Genomic DNA, 19,585 nt, shown 5'->3' with positions numbered 1-19,585 from the left:
AGTCTGCCAAACTATCAACTAGGCATGAGAATAGAATGAAAATATTTCTAGAAATTTTTAGATATGCAAATACTCAAAAATTTTTATCTCCATCACCTTACCCTTGGGAAACCACTATGTCCACAATGATAAAATAAAATATGAAAAAGGAAAACTTGTGTGCTGCTGTTTTCTGTAGTCTTGTGCAAGTATTTGACTTTTAAAACTATATGCATGTAAAATGTTGAATTAAAAAAAAATACTTAAATTTGAAAAGAAGATGAACTCTTCTTATGGACTGGTTGAAAACTGTTTAGTGAAAACATTAACTGAAATCACCTCAATTAATTCTAGTTTGGAATGTTTATTTACTTGATAGAGCATTAAAAAAAGAGGCAAAGACTTTTATACAAATTTCCTTTTTATTTTTGTATTGCAAGTGACGAATACTTGTAAACTAGCCATTTGAAATTGACTTTAAAAGGCTCTACATAAATGGTTACACTAAGGAAACACCTTTTGGAATGTGAAATAATTGAGCTCATCATGGGAATAGGTGTTTGTGGCTGGGTTTTTAAAAACCCAGTGGTCAACACATCACAGACAGATTAAAAAGGTATTAAATTTCAAACTTGTGCTGTGGAAACTATTAAATGACTCTGGTCATGACAAAATCATTAACAATAAAGATTCAAGTAAACAATTCAAATAATATTGTTTCATTAAATGAGCAGGGGGAAAACGTGCATTGCTAAATCAATATATTATTTTACGTGATAACTTTATTTTAAATACATATTACCTAAATTAAATATTCTAAGAAAAAGAAAATTAGCTATCAGTTTCCCAAAAACATCTTTCATTTTCATTGAGGTGGCAAGAATGAAAGCAAGGTGAGCGCATCATTCCTTAAAAGCTGAGGCCATGACTTAATCAAACTTGCATTTTATGACCATCTGACTGAGGAAGTCTCTCTCCTCCCTCTCTATCCTATCACCTTGTTTCTTTCCTTCATAGCACTTATCACTCCCTGATATTTTCTTGTTTATTTCTTGGTTTATATGCTTCAAGTTTATCTCTACCAACTAAATGTCAGCCTAATGAAAGCAGAGCTCCTGCAGTCTTGTTCACATCGGAATGCATCCTCAGTGCTACCCAATGCCTCTCAGATCATTGATATTTATTAAAAATTAAACAGATGAGCAAAAGAATGGGCAGCTGGTAGACATAATAAACAATGCACACTAATGAAATCTTTTTCACAAATGTGGGGTCATCTTCTGATCACTGCGAGGAAAACTGCTTTCTAACAATTCTTGTGAGTGATAGTCTACGATGCTCCCGGTATTGAAACCTTCTTACTCACTGAATAGACTCATAGTGGGGTTGTAGCTATTAGTAGCCTGTGTTCTCTGAGAAAGTTCTCAAGAATTTTTATAACCATCCTACTTACAGCGAAAGCATGGTTCACTCTGCAGCTACTGCATGAGGTCTGGCACAATAGGGAAAAAATGGAATAATGTTAGGTATTCAAAAGCACATAACTTGTTTACTCATTTACTTCAACAGGGCATTTTGCTTTACCGCTTTGAAGCCAGATCATTTCTAGTTTCACTTTCCTTGAAACTCTTTGATGGCTCCACAGTGACTATGGAAAAGTCCACAATGTTAGCATGGAAAACAAGTCCTTCCACAGTTGGGCTGCTTCCTCTTTCTCACTTTCTCACTACCTGGTTTCTCTCTCATGTATGGGATTTTGGAAGTGTGGACAAGGAGCTGTGGATATATATCAGCATACGGAGATTGGGGAAACCAGCTATAGCAAAGAGCTTCCAGTCCCTGAATAAGCCAAGGGGTTTCTTCCGTCAGCACTTCTGCTCACCCAGCTCCCTCTGCTTGGAAGCACTCCCTTCCTCTCCACTTAGGGGTTCCTATTCTTCGGTTAAGACTCCATGAAACCTTCTCTAGCACCTTCTGGAGGACAAATGACCAGCCTCTCTTCTGGGTGGAGGCCACTACCCTCACTTGCAGATTTCTCATAGGACCTGGCTCAAGGTTACTCCCAACACTGCATCTCCCATCACTTTCTATTTTTCACTCCAGACACTGACCTCTTTGCGGTTCCTCAAATCCCTATTTTCATTTGCCAGGAGTGAAAAACATCTTCTCAGACATTTACACAATATGTTCTCACCTCCATTCAACTCTCTGCTCAAAGGTGACTTCCTAGGAGAGGCTGTCTTTGTCCACCCTGAGAAATTCCTCCCTTTCTCATTTTTCTGAATAGAACTACCCCTTCTTTAGCCTTTACACTAACTTACTTTTTCTTTGTAGTACTGATCTAACATTATATATTTAGTAATGTATCTGTCTTCCCTTCTAGAATATAAGCTCTGTGATGGTGGATCTTTGTTTTGTTTACTGCTGTGAATGTGAATGAACGAATGATTGAATGGCACTTGTGGCACTTGATGACTCATGTTGGCTTTGAGATTTTGCTGTCTTTCTCTGCAGGGATTGTATCCTATGCCTCTTAGTCTCCAGTTCCTTCCTGGCACAGGGTAACTTCTTAATATTCCTTCTATGACTGAACGACATCAAGTATAAGTTACCTGTAACAATTGTTCCCAACAGAGACTCTGAATCCATGTATACTGCATAATGTGAAGAACACAACTATATTTCCACAATCCCTTTATCTAAAACTCAGGACCAGATGTGTTTCAAATTCAGAATCATTTATTTATTTATTATTTTCTTTTTTGAGACAGAGTCTCTCTCTGTCTCCCAGGCAGGAGTGCATTGGTGCGATCTCGGCTCACTGCAAGCTCTGCCTCCCAGGTTCATGCCATTCTCCTGCCTCAGCCTCCCAAGTAGCTGGGACTACAGGTGCCCGCCACCACTCCCGGCTAATTTTTTGTATTTTCGGTAGAGACGGGGTTTCACCATGTTAGCCAGGATGGTCTCGATCTTCTGACCTCGTGATCCACCCACCTCGGCCTCCCAAAGTGCTGGGATTATAGGCGTTAGCCACCACACCCAGCCAATTCAGAATCATTTATTACTTAACACCCCTGTCAGAGTCAGTATCCTGTTATCTAACCCATGAAGAGCCTTGCAACAAAACATGTGAAGAGCCATACTACATGTGAGAAATAATGCTCAAGTCAGAGTTTGCTGTCAAGTGAGTTGTCAAGATAGATTTCCTAAGTATGGGATTTTGGAAGTGTGGACAAGGAGCTGTGGATATGTATTAGCATATGGAGACTGGTGAAACATCTCCATAGTAACATGGGTTTCCCACAATCCAGAAGGTTAAGAATTACTGATTTAATACATTAGTTTAAATAATTTATTTTTTCATTGTAGCTAACATTAATGAAGCATTTACTTTATGTCAACCCCTGTGCTGAGCTCTTTAAATATGTATGTAAAACTATTATTTGTCCCATTTTACAGGGGAGGAAACTATGGTTTAGAAAGAGGCTTAGCATATCTTTGCACTGGTAACTGACTAAGCTGGACCCAGACTGAAGCTGCCTCACGATAAAAAGCCATGCTCTTACTTCATATTGCACAAGGTCAAAATTCTTTAGTCTTTCCAGTTTCTTTGTGATGTTGGGTCTAAGAAAAGTTTCTGTAATTCAAGTGAATGTGAAAATCCTCAGGCTACACGTTCTCTTTTGTAAAAAACAGGCTGGCTATATGTAGTCAACATTTAACTGATATTTGTATAATGGAATAATATATTTTCTCAGCTACACCAATGTTTTAAATGTTTGTCATCAGAGATCAAGTGATTTCAGATAATTAAAAAAATATACAGTCACACTAACTTGCCCTGATTTCCTTTGTAGAACCATGATCTGTAGAACCAAGGTCTGCTGTTACCTGATAGATGAGAATAGGAATAGTAGAAGAGGCCATCAAAAGGCACTAGTTATAAATAATATGTAGATTTTTAACTTACCCTTTTCAAGAACACTTTAGCTGCCTGAATTTTTTAAAAGCCAGACAGAAGTTAATAAAATATATTTGTGATGACCAAATTTTGAAACTCCTTTGGAATTAACAAATATAGCAGTGATAGTTGGCATTAAGGAGTCACTTGTATAGAAACAATAAAGCTATATTTTAAAAATCTATGCATAGGGCTACAGCTTCACCTGAAGACACAGTGTTTTGGAACATACCACACTCATGGGAAAGCCTCCGATTTTGAAATGTAGAGTAGCAAAAACACAACACACAGTCATTTCATGGTACAAAGCCGATACTATAAACATGAGAATTAAGAAATGAAAATAACATATACACTAAAAACATCACAACAGAAACAGGCTTTATTTCAACCAGACAAATGAGTTCTTCAATTAACATCAACTTCTTCAAGACTTGAAGATATGGAAATTAAAGACGGTGCTCAGAAGGCAGAGAAAGGAAGATTCATCATGGAGTAATTGTTCTGTCCTTCAAAAATCCCTTTCAACAATAAGCTCAATACACAAGATCATGGGATCTCACGCATTCCAATATTTGTACGTGACCCTCATTTGAAAGTTACCCATCAATCTTAATGAAATCTTTCAAAAAGAAAAAATATATAGATCAGTATAAATTATTTTTAATTTTAGAAACTGAGATTGAAGTACAGTTTTTAGTTTAAAATATTAAAAATGAAAAAAACTTTAACATTATTAAAGATGTATTGTTACAAATTTCCTAGATATATACATGTACAAAACAAACAGATATTACTATCTGACACCTCAATCCATGACTTACCCTAAATCTCCTGATATGAACAATTAATCAACTGGGAGGCTTTTCCCAATAAGTTCCAAACTTCTTGCACAAAGATTTGCTGCCATTCATATTCTGTGCATGGATGAGGACATTTCATCATAGACTATTTCAACTTAATATCACCTAGCATAAAATAAATCCAATGAAACACTACATTTATAAGGGATAAGACAAACTTGCTAGACTCATTAAATTCATTAACATTCAGTCTTCTCTTCACCGGCATTTTCAAGAGCTTTAGATCTTGTGCTTAACTTTGTATTGAGCTGGTCAGCACCTTCATTGATATGAACAATTATGTCAAAGAAAGTTTACAGGTAGGGGAGGGAGATCATCCGAGGACAGAAACAGAGGGAAGGACTCTCTTTTTTCATAAGACAACTAAAACAGAAAAACAAGACAAAAAAGGGTAAACAAACAAATAACAAAAGTGTTCACAGTAAAACATGCCAGATTTGTAGTTTCATTTGAAACCAACAGCAAATCATGAAACGTCATGAAAAATATGAGTCAAGGTAAAATCTCCTAGAGTAATTACTAAATGAAGTTAAAATCACCACACTGATCAGTAAACCCCAGAAGAAAAATGAACAGCGCTTACATATCAGGTCCTTCTTAAACATCAAACAACTTTTCAAAGTTAATGCATACAATTGGTAGGTTTGGCCACGCTGCACCATTTTTTTAAAAAAATACAGTATACAGAAAAAAACCTTTTATATTCCCCCGTTTTGAATCATTAGCTCAAAACCTAAGAGTAAAAGATCATCTGGAAGGATTTTAAATTATTTACAAATCCAGCAGGTTCATCTGCCATAATGGCTTGGTTTCCGTCCCAAAGCGACTTTCACCTTCTCCAGCAGCAATTTTTTAGTTCTCTGTCCTTTGGGGAGGCTGTTCCCTCCACTGCTCATCTCTACTTGTCATCGGTCATTTTGAACAGTTCCAACAGGGCCCCAACGGCTCCAAAATAACCCTATGAAAACAATACAAAACGATGATCTCTGAACCTTAGCCAAATACCTATTGTTTTTAATAATTCTAGGAATGCCATTAATGTAGATAAAAGAGAAATTTAAAACCTAAATTGTGCGTCACAAAACATGGCAGAATAATAACAACTATAATTTATTGGACACCTACTTATATATATTAAATAAATTCACATATGTAAGTGCTTAGAACTATGTCTGGCACATGTGTGCTAAGTGTGTGCCGGGGGTTGTTAGTATTATAACTATTTCATCTTTATCTTCATCATGGCAAAACTCTGATTATTATTTCACATATGACAAATGGAAGGTAATAAAGTAAATTACGCTTGCAGGGTCACAGGTCTTGTACCAGGGCTCAACACCAAATCTGTCTGACTTCAAAGTTATATTTCATGGGAGAAAACCCTAAACTTCCCTCAGTAGCTCTTGCATAGGCACTTAAATTAGTCCAAGCCTCACTTTGCCCATCTGTAAAATAAAAGACCATATGTCTATGAAAATGAAAGGAACTAAAAAAGATAAATTTGTAGAGAACTGTGTGTTAGTTTGTTCAGGCTGCTATATATAACAAAGTACTCTAGACTGGGTGGCTTATAAACAATAGAAATTTGTTTCTCACAGTTCTAGAGGCCGGGAAGTCTAAAATCAAGGTGTCTGGTGAGGACCCATTCCTCATAGATAGCTATCTTCCCATTATAATCTCACATGGCTGGATTATGTGGTGGAAGGGGCAAGGGAGCTCTCTTAGACCTTTTTTATAAGGATGCTAATTCCATTCATGAAGGCTCAGCCCTCATGACCTAACACCTCCCGAAGGCCATCTCCCAATACCATCACCTTGTAGATTACGATTTCAACATACACATTCGAAGTTGGTCGGGGCACAAATAATCAGTCCACAACAATCTGTTTCCAAAAGGCAGGAGGCTCCATTCTTCTGGCACTTGCTGAACTTAATAGTTATAACTGCAGCAGTAGATGTGAGTGTGGCAGGACGTGGATGGATCTTTGCTGCTGCTGCTGTCAGCTCACATTTATTGAGGCCCCACTAATGCTACAAGTGGTTCTAAGCACTTTACATGGATTTACTCATTTACCTATCACAATAACTCTATGAGACAAATATGATAATTGCCCCATTTTAAAAATGCTAAAACAGAAATGGAGAGCTAGAGTCATTGTCTAAGATCTCAAAGTCAGTAAAAGGCAGTGTTCTTAACTATCTGGCTAGATAACATCTCCTAAGAGATGTTCTGTAACATTAGTTGAATGAATAAGAAATTAAGTGAGGACTCCTAAGGCCAGGGCAGGTGACCAGAAAGCCACCATACCAGTGCTTCTCAAAAGTTGTCTCTCCATAGTATTCTCTAGTAAGGCCAGCGTAAGCCACAGTGAATTTAAGAATGTAGAGAATTTTCTGAGGACCACATTATGAGGGTTACAAGAATATTCCATTTTCACTGGCCATAAAGACTGAGTTATGATATAGGGTAACAAACCAAAGCCAGAGTCCACAGAGGCTTAGGATTGTACAGGGTGATATAGGTGACTACATTTTTACCTATAGAAGTGGCTTTCCCCAAAACGTTGGATTTTACTTCCTATCTTACCACCACCTAACTTCCCACATGATGTTATAGAAGACTTTTTATCCCTGACAGTTTCCAGGCTTTGTTGTCTGCATTAGGCCAAGAAGATCTGGACTTATGGTTGCCAGATAAGACACAGATAAATGGCAGATAAAATAACTGGGCACCCTGTATTTTTTATTGCCAAAAATGGCAACACTATCTGGACTAGAACGGGAGTTTTCTTTTTCCTTTTTAATTATTTTTTTAAAGGCTGAGGTGGTTTTTTCTTTTTCAAACAAAACTTTCATGGAAACTCCATAAATAATCAGATATTCTGGCTCTGGGGGCTAGGGAGTGGAGGTTCTGGGACCTCATTTCCCCTCACTCAATGCCAAAAGCCTGCTTTAAAAACAAGAGCCTTCTTTAGTATGAATTTCTATCATTGGGCCTTAACTATTTAGTATTTAAGTACCTGTTTCATATGCTTTAATAAAACAAAATACAGGCATAGAGAGTTCTAAATAACTCTAAATGCACTGGTAACTTCTTACATAAATAGCTCAGTTTGAAGATGAGAAAAAAAATGGCACAGTAGTTATTCATTACAATTGAAACCGACAATACTAGCTCTCTCAATGTTTTTCTGCTGCAGTATACACAAGAAATTAGATACCTCCGGTGATAGCTCATTACAGCACTGCAGCACTGATTTTAAAGGAGGGGACAGAGGAGGTGGAAGAGAGAAGGGCTTTTTTTTGTTTGCTTATATTATGGTAGAAACTCCAAGTAAGGGGGCCGGGATGGCTCACAACTGTAATCCCAGCACTGTGGGAGGCCGAGGCGGGCAGATTACCTGAGGTCGGGAGTTCATGACCATCCTGGCCAACATGGTGAAACCCTCTACTAAAAATATGAAAATTAGTCTGGCGTGGTGGTGCACGTCTGTAATCCCAGCTACTTGGGAGGCTGAGGCACGAGAATTGCTTGAACCTGGGAGGCGGAGGTAGCAGTGAGCTGAGACTACGCCACTGCACTCCAGCCTGGGTGACAGAGGGAGACTCTGTCTCAAAAAAAAAGAAATTCCAAGTAAGGGACTCTGAATTTACTGACACTCTCCATTTCGTTTGTAAACAGGTTCACTAATGGTCACGTACACTGACCTCTTAAGGCCAACAGGCTACTCTTAGTCGCCCAGGCACTTCTGTTCTTACCAGCTGAGTTGCTTACTTGCCAAGAGTCAGCTGTGTTTATTCTTAAATTTGTTTATGACAGGTTGATTGTAATGTAATAATCTAGTTTAACTATATACCACCTAAATCAATAAAAAGAGCACAAACTGATGGTCAGTTCTATGAAAATTCAGTTAAATTCTTGAGAAATATTGAGAAAGGTAGTCAGAAATAACTGCTGTCTACTTAGGTGGATGCCACAATGTGAAAGATAGAGAAAAAAACCTATACGAATTCTGCAACCAACTTGCTTCATAAGTATCTTTAACTTCTTAATCCACTTTAAGGAAACAAATTGGAAACCAAAGGAGGTGCATAATATTGTAGATTATGAAAGAAATATAACCACAGGACTCCAATCGGCAGAAACCATGCTCAAAAATAGGTGTTGGTCTCACATCAAAAGATTGGTAAGTGCACATTTACACATTTTAAGGTTTAATAAAATGTTTGAAGAAAGATTTTTTGAATGATTACTCATTTTATCTGACTTTAAAACTTTTTAAAAATGTTATTATAAATTGACAACTTATAATCATATATTTATGGGGTACAAAGTGAGGTTATGATTTATGAATATAATGTGAAATAACTAAAGCAAGCTAATTAACATGTATATAACTTCAAATACTTAGAGTTTTTTGGTGAGAATATTTGAAATTAACAAGTTTGAAATGTATGTTCCCATTTCCCCTACCCTCCAGCCTCTGTAACCACCATTCTACTCTCTGCTTCTATGAGTTTGATTGTTTTAGATTCCACAAATAAGTGAGAATGCATATGTCTTCCTGTGCCTGGCTTATTTCACTTAGCATTATGTTTTCCAATTCCATCCATGTTGTTGCAAACTACATAATTTCTTTTTAAGTGCTGAATAGTATTCCATTGTGTATACGTACCACATTAAAAAAACCCATTCATCTGCTGATAGACACTTAGGATAATTCCGTAACCTGGTTACCGTGAGTAGTGCTGCAATAAACATGGGAGTGCAGACATCTCTTCGACATACTGATTTTAAATCTTTTGGGTAAATACTCAGAGGTGGAACTGCTCGATCATATGGTAATTTTATTTTTAGTTTTTTTGAAACTTCCATGCAGTTTTCTATAATGACTGTCCTAATTTACATTTCCAGTAACTTTTAAAAAAAATTAAATTAACCAACTACCGGTCCTGGTTGTTGGATAAGAATGCTTCCATTTAATATATACTTTTTTATTATCCTTTGTGTAAATGCAAAGTGTAAATGGCAACTTTTCTACTTGACCAATTTAAAAAACTAAGAGACCTGCTGATAGGTTAGCCAAACCAAAATATACTCCACATATGACAGTAAGTCTATGCAAGCTCAACCTACCTCATGTTCCAAAAATAGAGCTTTTAGTTGTCCTTTGGACCAAAAATCCATGGCATATGCTAGCAGCTTCATGGAGACCATATTGATTCTGAGAAAATTTCCAACAAACACAACTCTGTCTATATTCTGGAAAAAATGTTAAAGAAAACAATTGAATCATGACATAAAAATAGCATTTGGCAAAGACCCAATGTTATGTATGTCTCTGTACAGAACCTTGAAGAGTAAATTTTCCTTGTTTTTTTTTGGTGGAATTATTTCTACGTTGCCAAAATGAAGTTAAACCAACCTTATAGTACATTCCACAAGAACAAGAGGCTGAGATTTTTGCTGGGCAAGGCAGAAACTGATATTGGACTTATTTGCAGGTGCTATGTCAGACTGCCTTAGGTCTGACATGAAATTAAGCTCCCAAAACACACCCATATGTACAATTTTAACTGGAGTTCAAGTTCAGCTAAATTTTCATGTGTAATACCTCAATCCCCCAACTTGTAGGTATAAAATACTCTTATAACCAACTCACAGATAAAATGGCTATGGTATGGTTTATTCGTGTAATGAATAATGCTCAATTTGCTCTGTGCTGGACACTGGAAATACAAAGAAGAAAGAATACTCAATCTCTGCCCTCAGGATATATGGTGGAATATCCTGTTTGGTCAACAGAGGAGTTAAAATATGGTCACAAAAAATACTCTATTTTTGTCATCATGGCTCTGCATTCTGAACATACACTTATAAACATTCCTCTCCTATCCTGTTCATGCAGACATTCTTCAAATCCCATAAGCTTCCAGCTCCAGTGCACTCGTTATACTTCCCACTCCCCCAGATATTTCTTAAGTTCAAACCAGAGCTCAGCCTGTCTACCATGCAGAGGCTGCTCACCACTCACTCACTCACTCACTCAGAGCCAGTTGCTATGGTCACTCACTCATATCAAAGGCAAGAGAGTCTTTGAAGCTAGTATTATTTTCTGCTTAGTTTATCGAGAGTAATCACGGTCTGGGAACATTACCTTTTAACTGCCTCAAGTTTTAACAATGAATGTTCATGAACCCATTAGCCACTGAACATTTTCCGTGGGTGGAGGAGTGGAGGTAGTTTTAATAAATTTTCATTAAGAAAAAAAAAACTAGCCACCCAAACTAAGAGGTGGCAAGGAACACTCTAAGAAACTCAGGCTAAAAAGAAATTTAATTAAATTGAGGAGCTTTGCCCTTTCTCCCAAAACAAGGGAGTCCAAGGGAGGATTTGCTGAAAGCCCATTCTTGCATTACCCTAATAGAAAGTCAGAAGGAGTAGAAGTGGCATTAAAACTAGAAGAGCATTTCATGTTTCAAATAAATTCCAGGTGGGTCAAAGATGTTAAAAAAGGGGGGGGGGGAGGAAAAGAAAGAAAGAAAAGAAAAAGAGATTAGGGAAAAATATGGAAGAATTGGAAAAAAAAGTTGAAGTAGAAAATGCATAATAAAGGAAATCATTTCAAAATAATTGTTATATTTACTTTAAAAAGTTAAATTTATTTGGGGAAAAACATCACCACAAACAAATCCAAATGGGAAGCAATAAATGGAAAATATTATCATACATTTCACATCAAATGGATTTGTTACTTAATTAAGAGTTCCATAAATCAATAAGAAAAAAAGGCCAACAACCCAATAGAGTAATGAGTAAATAATATTAATAGTTAATCCCAAAATAAGGTATAATTTTTAACCTATTACATTGAAAAAAATAAAAAAGTTTGATAACTCTCTGTGGAGAAACTTGTACCCTTATAACCCTGCTTGGTGGGAATATAAATTTGAACTACCTTTATGGAGGGAACTTTATATCTGTTAATACTACAATCAACATATCCTATGACTCAGCAAGTTCCCTTCTAGGAATTTATCCTATTTATATACTCACATATAGGCAAAATGATATGTGTGTATACATATATGTGTGTAAACCATATATAAATACACCATGAATATTTAAACAATAGTAAAAGACTGGAAAAACCTAAATATCATTAGGAAATTGAACAAATCAATAATAGCATATCTATATGTTAAAATGCCATAGGGCCGTTAAAAATGAAGCAATTTAAAATATACTGATATGATCAATTTCAAGACGCATTACTACATCAAAAAGCAACAGGCAGTATTTTTAGAGGTGCTTATTAAAACATATAGGGTAGATTGACATAATATCTTGGATTTGTTTTCTAGTATTTTAGCAAAAAAGAGGGGAGGAGGAGGAGAGAGGACCGGAGGGAGGAGGAAGATGAAAATACAGAGAGAGAAAGCATGTGTTGTGAAGCCTTAATGATTGCAGAATCTGCACTGATGGATATATGGAGGTTCTTTATACTGTTCTCTCTCCTTTACATATGTTTATGCATCTTCTTAATAAAAAGCTGATAAAGCAAAATGTAGAATAGTATATGCAGGGTGAATTGTATAGCATATAATTATATTTCAATAAAACTATTATTTTGTAAAAAGAATGTTACAACAGAATTTGTTACCTTTAGAAAGATAAATGTATCCTACATTACATACAATATAAACTAAAGATATATTGTAATACATACAATAAAAACAAACAAAAAAACCCTAAAAACAATGGCAGCTTCTACTGAGGTTAACACTGACAGAGAGAAGTGGAAATGGTGACTCACTTCCTTGTGTATCCTTCTAATGTCTTAGTAGTCTGTATTATGTGTTTGTATTATCTATTCAAAAATTTGAATCAGAAAATTTAAAATTGATGGGGAAGCATTTCACAGCATCTCAAGAATCACGGCAAAAATGTTTTAGATTTGGTAAATGTGGTGTCCCTCAATGAAATGGCTGAAATCAAAGGGTCTCAAATCAGTGACTCCAGAGAGCAAAGCAAGGACTGAGGGACTTGGTGGCTGCTCTCATGGGGAAACGCAACAATGCCAGTCACTGGCGCGGCCACTGGGAGTCTGCACTGACTGGACACCCTCTGGGGGAGCCTTGGCCCCAAGGCAACTGGTGATTCCCTTCACTCATTCAGCCCCACAGAAACATATAAAATAGTTGCTCAAACCAGTGTTTGACGTGAAAATGTAACATGGCTACATTTTCAAATTGGCACTCTTGCTATACTCCACCAATCGATAATATTGAAATTGAAATCAAAAGTGAATAGTAAAGTCAGTCGCTCTCTCCCAAAGGGATTCTGATACCTGTGAAAAGACCTGCTGACCTGCTGGCTCACTCCAGCCAAAAGCACAAGAAGCCAGCTCTGTGGAAAGTAGGGGAAAGGGCATCTATTGCTCTGTGGGGCAAGGGGTGTTACCAGCTGACCTTTGAGAGCCCATGAGTACAGCCAGCTACACACATATTGGTCTTGGGGCTTGTTTCATTACTTGGAAAAATTCCCTTTAAAGGTTAATGTCAAGAAATAAACTCTGTTACATTGAGTCCCAAGACTCAAGTGGACTTTGAAAAAACATCTCTGGAATGCTCTTTTCTCTCAGTATCAGCCTCCCATTTAAACTCCATCTGAACTGAGGGCTTCCGAAAAGGTATGTCCCTGATCTGCAGGCCAGTAACATACTCTGTTCAGTGTTATGCAAGGAGAGTGTGTTTTTTGTCAACCCAGAACTCAAACGCAGGGCTAACACCCATGTATCATAAAGACTGCCTCATACACTAACATTCAACTATTCAACTGGGAGGGGGCTCAAGGGGCTTTCTGAGTACCTATAATATTCTATTTCTTGATCTGAGTGATGGCTATATAGGGGTGCTTGTGTGGTGTAAATTCAACTGTAAGCTTATAATTTGAGCTTTCTTCTGCGTGTATATCACCTCTCTATTAAAAGCTATATTTATCAAAACTCCATTACAGAGCTACTATGGTTCTTTAATACTCTCCTATGACCTGTTCCATGCCCCAATTCTTCTTTCTTGTCTTTCTAATACACCTCAGTGTGAAGAGTTCTACTTTACACACCTTGTATTTCAGAAAAGGTTCAATTTTTTCCAAGCGAATCTTGCAGTGCTTCAAAACATGTTAATAAAACTTTGTCTGTCACCAGCTCCACCCCTTTTTGTACCTGGGGCTCTGGCTGGCCTTGGCTGTAGCAAGCTCTCTGTGCTTTGATAGCCCTGTACAATGCTGCTTGAACTCCATGCCACAAGGCAACACTGTAAAGAAGCTGAAAGCAGAGAGAATATCGAATATTGCAAGTCGAGCATTTTACCTGCAGTTATGTGCAAGGATGCTCAGACCTTTTCCTCACATTTCAGTGGACACATGGCAATAATGACGGTTAGAGAGACTATGACATGGGTTGTAATTGTATCATGTTTCCACATTATCATTCATTATCATCCAGTGCCTTCTTAAAAATAAAGCATATATTCTTCCCCCTCCCCCAACACACACCCCTCCTGTTCTGTAAAGTGTGACTATAGTAAAGGGAAGCTTTCCTAAGGATATGCAGCTGTGTAAGAGTCAGCAGGTATTGCACTGCCCAGATGATGTGTATGAATGACAAACAGCTTTCACCAGGTTGAGTAAGGCCTTACCTCATTCAACGCACACATCCGAGCAATGGAGCCAATGTTGTTGGTGATGGTGACCAATGTGGCCCGGGCGAGGTCTTCCTTGCTGATGGAATCTCGCTTTTCTTTACTCATCATGTTGCCAAAGCTATGTTGGAAATATTAGCGAAAGTGTTCAAAATCGTCCTCAGGCAGGGCCCATCCTTCCACCAAAGTACTGTGGAAGGCTCTATGAGTAACTGTTCAAACTCAAGTGATCCAATTTTGCTACTATGGTTTATAAGCAGACAAGATTATAGTATGCATGGCTGACTGCCCTTTTCTTAATAGGGACAAAGTAGCATGTCCAATGATGGGGGAAAAAACTTTAATGCCTCTAGATATCTGGACAAGAATGAAACAGGTGAAACTATTGCAGTTTTCTAGAACCTTCTTTCAAAGTTGCCTTATTTTAAGAACAAGCATCAAGAGCTAAATATCTCAGTGCTTCATCAAGGGCAGGAGATCAAGTCTGAGCTCTGATACAACAGGTATCTGCACCAGGCTGGTGGATTGACATTTTAAAACATAACTTAGTGAATGGCCAGGGTGGAGAGGCTGCCTTGTGTTTAATCACTACTGCTCCTAGCTACTTAATCTCTACCTTGATGCTACAGCAGATCCTTGAAGGCCAAATCGTTCATAGTCTCCTCCGTAAATGTCCTTCACCAGCTTATCAACATTGGTGCTGTCGCCTTTAGCTGCCATTTCCAGAGCTTCTTCAAAGGTCTCACAACCAGTCAGCAAGCAACATAGGCCTAGGAATGTTCCACCTCCAAGACTGAAGGAACAATAAGGTTTATTTTTAAATTTTACTTTAAGATATGCCCATCCAAGTCCCCAACTACGTCAAGACTATTAATATGGGTGAATAAAAGCAGATGAACAAAGGGGCACTTGAATTAAAGTGCTAGGGTGCAACAGAGCTTTAGGGTAGACTGGATATGAAAAGAGGGCAGAGACTAAAAATAAACATCAAGGAAAATTTGCCCCTAAATTTGAGAACAAAACCAAAGAAAGACTCTCACTGATTTCTGTTGTGAGACCTTCACCTAACCACTAACCTGAGTGCTTTGTTCAGCCTTCCCACCTACGAAATGGGGCCAAATCATGATCTCTTCTATTTGGGTGGTCTGAAAGCAGCAAACAACCAAGAAATAACTCCTATTAAAAAACCATATGCAGCTGAATATAAATACCTAGAAAAAGAATTTGTGTGTACATAAAGCATAGTTCACAGCTATGAAGCCAAACCCTCTGATGACAAAACTGACACAGGATTGTGCCAGGACTGGCCAGTTTTAAAAGCTGTCTTTGACCTGACCTTGCTTCTCTAGCAGAGATAATCTCATTTAGCCTCCTTGAATATTTCTAGAAGGGAACCATTGATCTGACACTGAATTTTTTTCTAGTAGACTCTCCAGAAGGTTTTTTAATATATTACTTACCACTCAATAGTAAAAAACAGTAACAAAGGTCATAAAGTGGTTCCAATGGTTGAACTACATTTAAAAACCTTTGACTTGTTTAGGGGGAAATTTCCTCTAAAATAGCCTAGACAAAATTAGAAAGTAATTACAGTAGCCAAGAATGAACTCAATTGTGTATTAATATCAAAGTTACCTAATGGAAAGAAAAGCAGATTCAGAGTAAAGTATTGCCAGTGAACTCCCAGCAGGAAAAGAAGCATTGATTCTTGAAGCTAATGGACATAGGTTTTCCTATTTCTTTACCATGTAGAAGAGTAAATGAAGAAGAGCTGCTCACATCCATCTGTTCTAAAGCCCCAAGAAGCTACTAGCTTTGGAAATTCAATTTGTGTTTGAGCACTGGCTTTTACTTCTAAGAATAAAATCAATTTGGGATTAAGGTTATGTTTAAGGTCAATAACTGTTAACAAGAAGGTACAAAACTGTAGACAGGTACATAGTTCTTGAAGATGCATCTAAAACGAAACTGACTGGGTGTGGTGGCTTATGCCTGTAATCCCAGCACTTTGGGAGGCTGAGACGGGTGAATTACTTGAGGTCAGGAGTTTGAGACCAGCCTGGCCAACACGGTGAAACTCCGTTTCTATGAAAAATGCAAACATTAGCCAGGTGTGGTGGTTCACACCTATAATCCAAGCTACTTGGGAAACTGAGGAAGGAGAATCGCTTGAACCCAGGAGGTGGAGGTTGCAGTGAACCGGGATTGCACCATTGCACTCCAGCCTGGGCGACAGACAGAGCGAGACTCCATCTCAAAAAATAATAAAATAAAATAAAATAGCGAAACTATGTGTAATATTCTTAAATTGTCATTTGTATAAAAATATACGTGATTGAAGCCAGGCGTGGTGGCTCATGCCTATAATCCCAGCACTTTTGGAGGCCAAGGCAGGTGAATCACCTGAGGTCAGGAGTTTGAGATCAGCCTGGCCAACACGGTGAAACCCTGTCTCTACTAAAAATACAAAAATACAAAAATTAGCCAGGTGTGGTGGCATGCGCCTGTAATCCCAGCTACTCAGGAGGCTGAGGTGAGGGGATTACTTGTACCCTGGTGGAGATTGTAGTGAGCCAAGACAGCACCACTGCACTCCAGCCTGGGTGACAGAGCTGGACTTCGTCTGAAGAAAAAAAAAAAAAAAAAAAATATATATATATATATATATATTTTACTTAATTTACTCATATATATATACACACACACATACACATACACATACACATATATATATATATGATTGAAATTATGGGTTTTCATGGAAAATTATGTAGCTAGGCACCACCAGTAGCAGCCAGCCAAACTGTAGATGCAGTTCCATGAGTAAAAGAAGAGGTCCATGTACATTATTACCTTCACAACTTAGTCACAGTAGAAACTTTGGATTTCCTCTAAGAAAGTTTATCTTTATTTACATTTAATGCAGTATGTCATTCTACATTGCTGGTTTCAGCCTACCTACAAAGCTAGTGTGGGAACATGTTCTGGTTTGTGTGCCATTTGGATTTGGTTTGCTTTCTCCCTGTGTATTTTTAGAAAGACGTCTTTGCTCCCATTTCTAGCTTCTAAATATCTTTCACCCCCACGAATAACCTTTCTTTGGACATTAAGGATTTGTATTAATCGAGGCATTCAACAACCCACTCAAAGGTAGGCAACTGAAGACACTGGCTGACTTAGAAAGAAGGTAACTCATTGGCTGATGTGTTGGTATAAATGAAAAAGGGCAAGTGCCTTGTATGACTGGAAGATGACAGACGATTCCACATAAAGAATTGGAACAAATGAGGTAAAGCGAGCATGCATTTGACAGCGAGTGCACTGCAGATAGGAGGAAAGAATGCACAGCTGCAGAGGAGCCAAATGTCTCCCAGCACTTTATTAATGTCCTCAACCTGCTAACCATTATTTAATCAAGTGATTTCCCTGCTCACAGTCAGATACATCTGTTTGTTTCAGTAGGCATACAGTAAAAACCCTCAGTGTATAAGAGACAAAAAAAATACAAGAAAAAGCTGTAGAATATTATCACCATTTAAAAATAAAACAAAACAACATCATAGTGGGGGATTTTAGGAAACAGCAGAAGAAACCTTCAGTTAAGTGCTCATGCCCTTAAAACAGATTCCAAAATAATGAGATGAGATGTACTGCTACTTTCACCAAAGTTTCAAAATCATGTGCATTCCTCTTTTAACAAACTACACATTCTAATGTCAGCTATAAAGTACTATTTTTTCCATTGACTTCTATAATTGGAGTTGTTTCACTAGGAAAAAAATGTTGCTACCCAATCTGGGATGCAACAAAATTATATGTAACACTGAAATAAATCATTTGAAATCATGTTTAAAAGGAAACATCCTGTGTAGCTTCTTGAAAATAAACAACTTTAAAGTTTAATGGGAAAATCAGGTATAATACAATAAGAAAAAACCTGGAGTGACAGCTATCAGTTCACAATAGGAGTAGCAAAACTTAAAGCTAAGCCATTTGCTAAAACAGTGGTTCCTAAAATGTGTTTTACACACTCACGCTAACTGTAGATACTAACTTCACTGCCAACTGTAATCGTTTATGTCAGAGGTTTCCTAACTTGAATTAAAAGAAACCTTTGGCAAAACAACTCTGGATCAGGATCACAGCCCCACAGACTTGATATTTCATTCCCCTCCCCTCTCGTGGTAGCCCTGAAAGGGTTCTCTATTAACCTGCAGGCTTCGGTAGCACCTTTCCAAAGCTACTGATTGAAGAGAGAGTTTATAGGGAAGCTGGAACATCCAGACAGAACTTGTTGATGACTGGAGGATACTGGACATTAAAGGGCATTTACCAATATTTATAGACATTATTACACATATAACAGAAGCCAAACACGACAGTTTGCTTCTTCCCAGCTATTCAAGATGACCCAGATCCATGGAGCCTCCAAGTTTAAGAAAGTGTCCCTGTGATGTAATTCATTAAATTGTTAAGTGTTGATAAAACTGTAAATATCTCTAATTGTGAACAACGCATAGCTTGCTCTTACCTTGGGACTAGCTTTACCAATTCAATTACTCCTTCTGGGAGGATGTCTGTAGTTTCTTAAAAATTATATGTTTATCAAATCACTCCCTAACATAAAACCAGCTAGGCTGAAATATTCATGTCTCTGATACTCCTGATAGTCCTCATGAGGTCACGGAGTCAGTTTTGTTTCTTGTGTGAGCAAGCAAGCTTCTATATTCTCAATAAGAAAATGTATACTTGGTAGCAATTAACTTACAAAACAAAGCCTATACTCTGGACACAAGTAGGCTTCAGTTAGAATGTGTATATATGTGTGTGTGTGTGTGTGTGTGTGTGTACATGCATGCCAGGGTTTCTCAACGGCAGCATTACTGATATTTGGGGCTCAATAATTTTTTGTTGCCTTATGTACTACAGGATTTTAGCAGCACCCCTGACCTCTACCCAGTAGATGCCAGTTGTAACAACCAAAGAAAAAAAAATGTCAAACATATCCTGGGGGACACTGTTAAATCTTCGCCTCTTCAGTGGGGAGCCACTCATCTATCACAAGTCATGGAAATGT

General features: G+C 37.7%; 1 protein-coding gene across 13 annotated transcripts in view; it reads right to left on the bottom strand.

The window, feature by feature from the left end:
- Positions 1-4,304: 4,304 nt before the first annotated feature.
- The window catches only part of LOC105480536 (pantothenate kinase 1), a 119,044-nt gene continuing 103,763 nt past the window's right edge, over positions 4,305-19,585 (bottom strand). For 12 of the 13 annotated variants that reach the window (XM_011739668.3, XM_071069517.1, XM_071069515.1 and 9 more), the window contains 4 exons: positions 15,125-15,301; positions 14,506-14,629; positions 9,941-10,066; positions 4,305-5,761 (listed from right to left, as the gene is read on the bottom strand). In XM_011739668.3, the coding sequence (XP_011737970.1) occupies positions 5,702-5,761; positions 9,941-10,066; positions 14,506-14,629; positions 15,125-15,301 (487 nt within the window). In that variant the 3' untranslated portion in view covers positions 4,305-5,701. The remainder of the gene's footprint in view (positions 5,762-9,940; positions 10,067-14,505; positions 14,630-15,124; positions 15,302-19,585) is intronic. The other variant, XM_011739577.3, reaches the window with a different exon arrangement.

The sequence above is a fragment of the Macaca nemestrina genome, chromosome 9 (assembly GCF_043159975.1).
Source record: "Macaca nemestrina isolate mMacNem1 chromosome 9, mMacNem.hap1, whole genome shotgun sequence".
NCBI lineage: Eukaryota > Metazoa > Chordata > Mammalia > Primates > Cercopithecidae > Macaca > Macaca nemestrina.
This window is presented reverse-complemented; position numbering and strand designations above follow the sequence as displayed.